General features: G+C 43.1%; 1 protein-coding gene across 1 annotated transcript; it reads left to right on the top strand.

Annotated features, from left to right (window-relative positions):
* Window positions 1,264-2,725, top strand: LOC110434382. The gene has a single exon (XM_021458308.1). The coding sequence runs from the start codon at window positions 1,380-1,382 to the stop codon at window positions 2,655-2,657; it is 1,278 nt and encodes a 425-aa protein (XP_021313983.1). The 5' UTR covers window positions 1,264-1,379; the 3' UTR covers window positions 2,658-2,725.

The following is an 11,614-nucleotide window of genomic DNA, read 5'->3' as shown; positions in this document are numbered from 1 at the left end:
GGCTAACCACAAATGACTATCTAGATCCACCTAACTTATGACTCCTTCCATATACAACATTTATGATGATTATCTAAATGTATTCACATGTTCCAGCTAATATGCAATGCGGCTGAGGACCTTGGATTGCATGATACAACTAGCATCGCACCTAGTTCTCCAAAGGTAGGTTTCTTGCAATATAGTTTTCTACAATTTAGTTATAATACACTTCCATTTGATTGGTAACGGAGGGTGTGACAACCATAAAGTAAGGCACAATTGCCACTAGTACCCTTACTTTGACATCTAATTGCATGTTTAGGTTCTCTTTCTAATTAACTTTACGGTTGCCCCTTTGTACTAAGTCTTGGAGGAATTGTCACCTTGCCAAGGCCCATGGCCCAACATGACCTTTAATGTGTTGACACCAACATATCCCTAGCAGACCTTTAATGTGTTAACAACAACATATCTCTAGCAGACCTTTAATGTGTCGACACTATAACACCTATATATAACGGATGTGATGGCTTGTAAGAACTGTCTAGATACACCTAACTAATAACTCCTCCCATATACGACATTTATGATTATCTTAAAGTATTTTCATGATTCCAGCTAATATACGACGTGTCTAGTGACCTTGGATTGCATGTCGTCGCACCTAGTTCTCCAAATCGCACCTAGTTCTCCAAAGGTAGGTTTGCAATATAGTTTTATACAATTTATTCATAACACGACATCCTTGTGACTAGTAACGGTGGGGGCAACAACCATAAAATAAGGCATAATTTCACAAAAACCCCTACTTTGACATCTAATTGAATATTTAGGTATTTTTTTGAACTTTACTTGTTTATTGCTTTACATAATTTACATACTCCATGGCCTCTATTTCTTAATATGATATAAAGAGTTTTCTATTAACCAACAAAAAATTAAATTAAATCCAAAATAGAAGGGGGCAGAAGACTATAATTCCTTGGCCTATTCATTGCTAGCCTCCTAAATCCTTCCCTCCTTCCAAAATGATGCTTAAACCCTCGAAACCCATGAATTCATGAAATCCATTAATCCATTGGCTTTGGCAAAAGGGTATAATTATAAAATGTTTTTGGGGGCTGTATGTAAAAAGTGCCAAGCCAAAATAGTAGGAACAAACATGCAATAAAAAGTGAAGGTAAGGAGAGAAATGCAATTTGCCATACCCTCTAGGGGAAATAAAAAGGGGACTGCCAGGCACCGAGTAACCAATCGAGCTCTTTCCAAAACACAAAACCACCAAACATCGATCCAACTAAACTTCTGACTCCTCGCTCTTCGCTCATGCCCCTCCACCCAAATCTCCTGATCCATAGACCAAATCGGTGACGGAAAAAGAAACTCGTGGCGAAGCGATGTCCTCCAACACGGTGGAGCTACCACCATCGCCGCCAGAGGAAGACACCTCTGCTTCTAACGTGCTCACAAACGAAGATCTCCTTGACAACATTCTTCTCCGCCTCAAATGTCGAAGCTGCCTTGTTAGTGCCGCGCTCACTAGCAAGCGCTGGCTGCGCGTTGCCTCTGGGCTCTTCATCCCCGATTTCTGCGCGAGCCACCAGCCACGCCTACTTGGGGTCTATGTCTCCAGTTGTGATGACCTATCTAGCTCAGAGTTCATCCCGCTCCTGCAACCTGATGTCGTCAACCATGCCAACTTCGGTTTTGGCAACTTGCCGGCGCCGAATGTTTGGGACTGCCGAAACGGCTTTGTCCTCTTTGAGTTTGGTGGTGAGACCTTGCACCACACTGGTATCGCTGTGTGCTCCCCACTAATCTACCCTAGCATGGATAGGGTCATGGTGCTCCCACGGCCGCCACAGCCGCCCTGCTTCCCGGAGTACCCTCATGCGATGCTTCTCCCTACTGACCATGGTGATGATGCCTTGTGCTACCGCATCAATGTCCGTACCTGGGAGTCATCGTATGATACGGTCACAGTGATGGTGTGTGTCCTGCGGTTAGGCTCCTGGGTCATCCAATGCATAGCCACAGATCGTCTCGCTAAGTCACCGGGTCAGATCTTGCCGACTACTGTGCTCTCCGACGGTAAGATCTACATGGCGACCCAAGCAGGGTACATCCTCGGACTAAACCCAATCAAAAAGGCATTCTTCATCATCGATCTCCCGAAGGGTGTAGAGCATGATCAGTACCCAGGCAACTTTGTCCACTGTCGGGGAGACAACTCGGTCCTCTACCTCATCCATGTGGATGGGGACAACATGCTCAACGTTTGGCTCCGCAAGATGAATGATGACCACGGGCACAATGACACTAGTGCTGCTAGCGGCAGTGCCAACGGGTGGGTGCTCAGGGATACCATTTCCATGCGTGAGACTTGTGGCCATCTCATGGAGCAGGGTTGGGAGACGACAGACGACGAGGATGAGGATGCCGCTGCAATAATGGTGACCGGCGCCGGGGACAATGCCGAGTTTGTGTTCTTGGAGCTGGGTATAACTGGTGTCATCATCTACATGCATCTCAAGACTAGGGAGGTGAAGCAGGTGTACAAGAGGGAGCCTGACAATGACTACTTGATTAGTGTTCGTCCGTTCATGTTCGTAAGGCCTCCTATTTTCCCAGTACAGGATGCTCATGAATGCGAGGCCGCACCGCATCAAGAGTAATCATCCCAGTGAAACATGGTTCGGCATTGAAGAGTGCAGACTGTGTCGTGTTGTAACATCTTTACTAGTATTTGCTTTGTTTCTTTTATTCCGTGATTTATGTCGTTCTGAACTATGAACATGTTTGAGTGTTTGCTTTAATCTTGTTTTCAAATTTTGATGCATTAATTATTTAATTAGTTAATCAATATGCCATTGTTTTGTACTTGGCCTATCCCGTTATACGTGTCGTTTTAGTTTTCTACCAAGTACAATAAAGATTCTCTTAACCTGGACATATGGTGCCTCCAGATGCATGGAACATGCTATGAACCTAGACATGTAAATGAACACACAGATATAGTAGACCAATACCGTGTCGTGTGAGTCACTGTGCTTAAGTCACGACTCAGGCATGGCCTAGATGCTCTTAGCCATGCCGTGCATTGATGCGTGAGGCCAGATGTCGTGCTCAAGTTATAGTCGCGCCATCATTGTCTGTTGTCCCACGCACGTTGTCATGGCTGCTATGCCCCACCGCTGCCAGATCATGATGTGCGCGCGCGAGGTTGCATGTCCATGCGAGGGGCTGCGATGCTCCACGAGGTGGATGAGTCGGGACTGCATGTATGTGCAAGGAGAGGCCAGCGGACAGTAGACGAGAATGGGAGGAGTTGGGACTCGTGACGCATAGCCGTGCTTATGGGAGTTGGAAGAAGAGCAGAAATGGATCGAGACGCGCAGGCGGAGAGACGCGAGAGATAAAGATTTCCAAATTAAATGGGCCGAGCCTATCGGGCACAAGGCATGGCCTGCTAAGGCCTGCCCAAGCACGACACGACCCATTAGTCGTGCTCGGGCCATCATGATCCGTATCTACGTGTCATGCCTAGGCCTGATCCTGGCTATGACTTGCTCACCTAAGTACTGCTTGATTAATGGGTTGGTTCGCTACGGCCCACAATTGTAGTGCCTCTGTTCTCTCCAACCCTAATAGTTAACAGTGCCCGTCGCCAAGCACAGCACCTCACAGTTAACCGCGCCTATCACTACTACATCAAGTATTTGTAGGGACGGTTGGCGATGGTTTGTAGAGGCGGTTTTGCCAACTGCCCCTACCACACCGTCTCTGTAAATCAATGATCTGTAGGGGCGGCTCCCAAGCCGACCCTACAAATCTAATTATAGAGGTGGCTTATATCAACAACCGCCTCTACCTCTACCAAAATGATCTGTAGAGGCAGTTGTGACAAAATTCATCCCTATAATTTACATTTGTACTCTAAAGTATATTCTCCCGCCAAAAAAAATGAAATTGAACTGCCCCTACAGTTCATTTTCTCGTAAAAAAATCAAATTTCAAAATTCAAATCTGTCCAAAACATATATACATATATGCATATATAATTCAAACACTGTGTCCACAAGAACAAGAATATTTTATAAACAAACATTACAAGTTTAATTCACAAGAACATATATAATTCATCATTACATCGACATAATTCACAAGCCCTATCCGTTTGACTATTCCAAAACTGTTCCACAAGGTTACAAACCAAATGTCACATTCCATACACATTGTTATCAATGGCCTAGAGCTAGCCTTTCCATCTCACGAAGATGTTGGTACTAAGGATGCCTTCCTAATTCGGATTTTTGGTCATGATAATTGCCTCTTACATGTATAATCTGGTCCAATATAAATTTGCAAAGATCACCGAGAAGCTCCAAGAGGTTGTCATCTTTGTGTGGTTCAACTCTCATTCCTTTCTTATTTTGCCACTACACAATAACTCAATAAAACAAGTGTTATTTTGTATGTCATAACATATGCCAACATCTATAAAAACAGCGAGCATCTATGAACATGGCGCTGGTTTTGAAGTTAACATTGGCAGTAACCAGAATTAAAGAGGTTGAATAGATTCAAACTTACCCTATATGCCTCTTGTTGGCATCGATGTCACTCATCATAGTGCATAGGTAGTGTGTATATCCACAGTGTATACTCTCGAGCTTCTGCTTAGGGCACTGTGTGTTTCTCATACGAAAATGTCCAGTAATGCTCTTGACACCAACATAATGTAGCGAAGTAAATTACTCTTACCGCATATAGTGGATCATGCCTCCCTTTATGTTCTTTAACGTAGAATCTGTACGTCCTGTTCAAACGAATTTAACAAATGTAACTTGTTAGTATGCAAAAGTGAACATCACAAGTAAACAGAGAAGTTATAGAAGGAACGAGGCAAAATTAACTGGGTAAAAGAAGATGCCCATGCTACTATCGGACACAGGAAGAATACCATTGCCTCTACTCAGGATGGGCTACGCAATTTGCTAGTACAACACGAGGAAAAACCTACTCACGTGTGGGATACCTTAAAAGAAAGATTAGGAAAGTAAGAATTTATTAGTCGAATGCTTTTCAACCTCAAAAGTCTGCTACCTATCCCTGGAGACTTGATTGAGTTAGAACTCCCTTCCTCCAAGCTTGAAATTAATCAAGTGATCGCAGCAGATTTTAGTACCTGAGCGATTCAACAATGAGTTCAGGAAGCTAGCCACTTATAGCCAGTGGCCGCCGGACGACTAAGGCTGCGTTTGGTTGCTATGGTTTTGGTCCAGGAACCATTACAGCTTATCAAAACTATGTAAATTAATGAAGCAAAACCATCTGGAATCATTCCAGGGACCCAAACCGGATCAACCGAACGGGCCCTAAGAGATAACCGAGAGAAGACGGACAGCGTAGAGACCATGCATGCTCTAAAGAATCGTGTGTGGCTTTCACTGGTGCACACTCCCTTGCTAGTTGCTACTTTGAAGGAGCAAAAGTGCTGTGACGTCTGCCGCGGTGCACACTCGCAGCAATCCAAGAGTTACTTTATTGACTGTAGAAGGATTTTAATCGAACATGCAAATTCTAGGAGTTACTTTCAGTTTGAGTTCCCTGCTGGTTGATTTCAATAAAAATTTTAAAGGCTGATCAGCTTACCAAAACATTAAAAATTAGCCAGCAATATCCAACACAACATCATGTAGTGTTCATCTAAACTTAGACTGTAAAGTGTATAAACCATAAAACTATAGCGCATCAACCAACCAACAAATATCCAAGACAATAATTAATAGCTACAAAGTTTCATGACCAAAAGGCTAACGGCAAGCCTAGTGCCCGGACATCGGCCCTACCTAGGCCTACGTCCGGACGCGACTCTGTCCCCGTTCATCCCCTCATGTAAAATCGAATCAAAATGGAAATCGTGTTTGCTGCGCCCACACAAACAAGAAAGCACGCCCCGCCTCGTCCCACATTACCATATGCATGTGCCCCTACTCCCAACCGCGAGATGCAAGGTGCGGGAAGGAGAGATGCAACACCCGATCTACTTTTGAAACATCCAAGAACAACGGTTGCAACATACGTCTAATTAAAGGTAGTTGAAACAATTGAAACATGCTTCTAAAGCACTTGAAAAACACCCCTGAAACACACTTGAAAACCGTTGCAACTATTCACAACATCCGAATAAACACTCAAAACATACTATTGCAACATGCCTCTGAAAACAATTGCAATATGTGTAACATCCCCCGATCTATTTTGCAACATCCATATAATTCAACTGCAACATACTTCTAAAACGTATGTAACAACTGAAATATACAATTACAACACTAGAGAGAGAGAGAGAGAGAGCCTGGCCCAAGGGAGTACCATAGTCACCAGATCTGTGGGTGTTGGGACCTCCCTATGGGGGAGGAAGTCGGTGTCGGGGGAAGGGCGCCATAGGGGTGGTGGAGGATGACCCCGGGGTGGAGAAAGGAGTCGCCGGGGTTGGATGAGGAGGACGTCGGGGTGACTGAAGTTGCCGCTGGTGTGGGAGAAGGTCCCGCCAAGGTGCGGAAGGAGGATGTCACGGTGGGGGAGGGCCCTGCGGCCAGCCAGGGAGGGAGCTGGCGGCGTATGCCATGGAGAGGAGCATACCGCTGCCGGCCATGGAAGGATTGAGTGATGCACGGATGGGATAGAGAGGAGTGGGCACACGCAATGGAGAGGAATGGAGTCAGCTCGCGATGGAGAGGAGGGAAGTCGGCTAGAAGGAAGAAAAATGCATCTTTCATTATTTTAGATGGGCTATGAGGAAAAGCAAGCCAAGCAGGTTTGAGGGGCATCCGGACGAGACGGTCGCCCGTATCCAATCATTACCGAAAGGCTAAGGGAGTAAAGCCATGATTACTTTACTACAACTAGGTGAATTCCCCGCGCGTTGCTGTGAGATTTTTTAAAATAAATCATTATATATATATATATCATTACTATTTGATATTCAGTATATTATGTATGTATACGTACATATACATATATATATATATATATGAATTTGACTTGCATATATTTTATTGAATTAGATCTAGTAAAAAAATTGTTAAGCTAATAGAAGAAAACCTAATATTTGGTTACATTATAGAGTGATGAAACAAATAGTGTATGTACATAACTTATATGTTAATGGATTAAAGATTTAAAGTATGCCACATGATATAGATAACATGGTCATTTTTGTAATTAATATGGGATGACATGGACTTAGTGAGGAATAATGTGGACACCTTACATGAAGAGAGAGAACATTTAGTGGGTCACTAAGTAGGGTATGATGTGGACATCTGCATGAGACCCACTAAGTAGGGTATGATGTGGACATCTACATGAAGAGAGAATTCATCTAGTGTGGTTTAGCTTTATAAGAGTATATGATACGCATATTCCGATATTTGGAGTCAATTTTCAACTTACATAGATGGACAGCCCGACTACTGTCTAATGAATAGTCTGTGTTAATTTACCGTCTGCTAACCCACCTCTACTAATGTCATTAATTAGCAGGTTAAGACCTCCGTCTTTCTTAATAACTTTTTTTATAAAATATAAAAGGAGGCAAAACATAGGAACATATTTTTAAAATCCCGAGACAAAGACTCTAGCTAGGCATCATGGCCGCGCGCGTCATTCCTCAAAAATTTTACAAAATTTTTTAATTCTCTGTCACATCGAATCTTTAGACGTATGCATGGAGTATTAAATATAGATAAAAATAAAAACTAATTGCACAGTTTGGTCGGAATTGACAAGACGAATCTTTTGAGCCTAGTTAGTCCATAATTAGACAATATTTATCAAATACAAACGAAAGTGCTACTATTCCTATTTTGCAAATTTTTTTGGAAGTAAACAAGCCCGATGCTTGATCTATGGCACAAAATACACGTACGTGCTCTTCCTAGGATTTGATCCTGTAAGGCCCTCCACAACATACTAGCAGTGCCCAAATTTATTTTTCGATACACGTAGATTCGCTGGAACTGGTATCACGAAGCCACAATGTGCGAGCATCACTCTTAGATCCCACAAATAAAATACTACATCAATCTATCTAATGTACTAGCTACATGCTACATAGCTCATAGGAGAGCAGAGGACCAGCTTTGATTATTTTATTCAGAGGGTAAAAGCAGGCATCGGAGCAACTACTTGCTCATCCGCTCTAGAAATTTTAAGCATTAGTTTTGGTTGATGCAGTGTACAGAGTGATGCTTAGATCTACTCTCTCTTCTTTTGGCACCACTTAACACTACTACAGAATGAGGCATTGGTCGATGCCCAAAATGACCAAAAACCTCGGCCTTTTTGCGGTCCGGGTTAAAGACCCCTTTAGCACCGGTTCGTGTGACAAACCGGTGCTAAAGGGTCCTGCCCAACGGCTACTGACATGTGCTGTCGGGGCAGGGACCCTTTAGCACCGGTTTTTAACAAGAACCGGTGCTAAAGGGGTCCCTTTAGCACCGGCCAGAGCCACGGGCCGAGGCAAACCCTTTAGCACCGGTTTGTGTTACAAACCGGTGCTAAAAGGTAACCCTTTAGCACCGGTTTTTGCTCTGAACCGGTGCTAAAGGTCCGGTTTATAGGCCGGCTCCCTCCTCCCCTCTGCCCATTTGAAACCGAGAGCACCATTGTTGTTCTTGGAGCTTCTTCTTGCTTGTTCTTCATTTGTTCTTCATCTCCAACGCCCATCGTTGATCTTCTTCGACTCCGTCATCGTCTCTTCGCGCTTAGAGGTGACTAACTTCAGCCTTTCTTGTCTTTTTCATGTTGTTTTTGGCTTGTGATGTTCCCATCATTTTTTAGCTCAAATCCACTTTGTTATTTTGAATCATTCACATGAATTAGTATCCATATATATATATCATATTTCATGGTTGACCTAGTTTTAATATATTTTGCAAGAATGAATTATAGTATATTTTTATGATCATAGAAAGTAGGATAGTTCAAATTAATTGGTTTGTTAATATCACTTGATTTATTTTTATTACTACATATAATGTCCATTGTATCATACATGTTTACTAGTAAATGTGGAATTTATAATTGTTTTAAAATTGAGTATGGATAGTAGATGGCAACCGTGACCGGGTCTTCCGTCTCTCAACGGGTTCAAAAGCGATACCGTCCGGAACTCCCTCTCATTACTTGTGGCAAGTGTGGGCAGAAGATTTTGATGGAGTACAAAGTGTCGAAAGAGGGAGTAAACAAGGGTCGTATATTCTACAAGTGTCCAGATCGTAATGTGAGTTATTTCCAGACATTTGCTTATATATGTGCATATTTTTTAAATGATATTAATTAAACTTTTGATTCTCTCTTTTAATTTCAGTGGGACGGTACCGGCGGATGTACAGGTTGGTACTGGGAGGAAGAATACATTGAACACATTAAGAAATCTTTTGCACAGGTGGTTGAGGCTGAAGGTGGTGAGACAGTGAGCCGACGAAAGAAGTTCAATGATGTTGATCAAGCGAATGATCTATCTATTATAGTTGGGATCGGACGCGAACTAATTATGTTGCTTAAGTGCATTTTAGTTTTGTTTTTTTTAATGCTAGTTGCGATTGTATTTGTTGTAGCCAAGCTTTTCTAAATTAATCAACTATGTATCTTAGACATGTTGTGCAATAAGATGAGAAACTATATGTGTGCATGGTTTTCATAATATATATGTTATCTTTAATGCAGATGGTAACACGTAATTGGATGTATAATGCCGATCGGCGCTCCGAAGAGTTCATTAATGGCGTGCACTATTTCTTAAGTGTGGCCGAGTCAAATAAGAGGGACGGTTTCATGTGCTGTCCATGTGCCGTGTGCAAGAATTTGACGGAATATTCTAACTCAAGAACTCTTCATTCACACTTATTAAAGTCTGGTTTCGTACCAAACTATATTTGTTGGACCAAACATGGAGAAAGCGGGATTATAATGGATGAAGGTGAAGAAGAAGAAGAAGAAGAAGAATTGGACCATGCCAATATTATTGCTCAGTACGGTGGCTTCAATGATGTTGCAATGGGGGGAGATAATGAAGAAGAGGTGGCGGCAGAAGATGATCGGGGCGATGATGCTTTTGGTGATGCCATCCGTGATGCACAAAGAGAATGTGAATGTGATAAAGAGAAAGCCAAGTTCGAGCGCATGCTAGAGGACCACAGGAAATCGCTATATCCCACCGCTGAAGAGGGGCAAAAAAAGCTGGGTACCACACTAGAATTGCTGCAATGGAAGGCAAAGAATAGTACATCTGACAAGGCATTTGGGCAGTTATTGAAGATCATAAAAAAGATGCTTCCGAAAGGCAACGAATTGCCCACCACTACGTATGAAGCAAAACAGGTTGTCTGCCCTTTGGGATTAGAAATCCAGAAGATACACGCATGTCCTAATGACTGCATCCTCTACCGTGGGGAGGAATACGAGAATTTGGATGCATGTCCAGTATGTAAGGCATCACGGTATAAGATTAGACGAGATGATCCTGGCGATGTTGAGGGTGAAGAACGTCATAGGAAGAAAATTCCAGCCAAGGTTATGTGGTATGCTCCTATAATACCACGATTAAAACGTCTGTTCAGAAATAAGGACAATGCAAAGTTGTTGCGGTGGCATAAAGAAGACCGTAAGATAGACAATATGCTGAGACACCCTGCTGATGGATCCCAGTGGAGAGCGATAGACAGAGAATTCTAAGATTTTGCAAATGATGCTAGAAACTTGCGGTTCGCCTTAAGTACAGATGGTATGAATCCTTTCGGTGAGCAGAGCAGTAGTCACAGCACTTGGCCAGTTACTCTATGTATCTACAACCTTCCTCCATGGCTATGCATGAAGCGGAAGTTTATTATGATGCCGGTGCTTATCCAAGGACCGAAGCAACCTGGCAATGACATAGATGTCTACCTTAGGCCATTAGTTGAGGAACTTCAACTTTTATGGAGCAAACCAGGAGTTCGCGTGTGGGATGAGTACAAACAAGAGCACTTTGACCTACGAGCATTGCTGTTTGTAACAATCAATGATTGGCCAGCTCTGAGTAATCTTTCAGGCCAGTCAAACAAGGGATATAATGCATGCACACATTGTTATGAAGACATTGACTGTGTATTTTTGAAAAAATGTCGAAAGGTCGTGTACCTTGGCCACCGTCGGTTTCTTCCTGTGAACCACCCAGTACGAAAGAAAGGCAAGCATTTTAAAGGCAAGGCAGACCACCGAACCAAACCTCTCAATCGAACCGGGGATGATGTACTCGAAATGGTCAAGGATATAAAAGTGGTATTTGGAAAGGGACGAGGCAGCGAACCTATTCCCAAGGATGCTAAGGGACACGTACCCATGTGGAAGAAGAAATGCATATTTTGGGAGCTACCTTACTGGAATGTCCTAGAGGTCCGCAACGCGATCGACGTGATGCACCTGACAAAGAATCTTTGTGTGAACTTGCTCGGATTCATGGGTGTCTATGGGAAGTCTAAGGATTCACTTGAAGCACGACAAGACTTGCAGCGCATGAAAGAACGAGACAACCTGCATCCAGAAAAGACGGATGATGGACGTCATTACTTAAGCCCTTCTA

This window comes from Sorghum bicolor, chromosome 4 (assembly GCF_000003195.3).
Source record: "Sorghum bicolor cultivar BTx623 chromosome 4, Sorghum_bicolor_NCBIv3, whole genome shotgun sequence".
Lineage (NCBI taxonomy): Eukaryota > Viridiplantae > Streptophyta > Magnoliopsida > Poales > Poaceae > Sorghum > Sorghum bicolor.
The sequence above is the reverse complement of the archived record's forward strand: the minus strand, read 5'-3'. Positions and strand labels throughout refer to the sequence as shown.

Coding starts and splice junctions, on each gene's coding strand:
- LOC110434382 (XM_021458308.1), top strand. CDS start 1,380: ATGTCCTCCAACACGGTGGAGCTACCACCATCGCCGCCAGAGGAAGAC.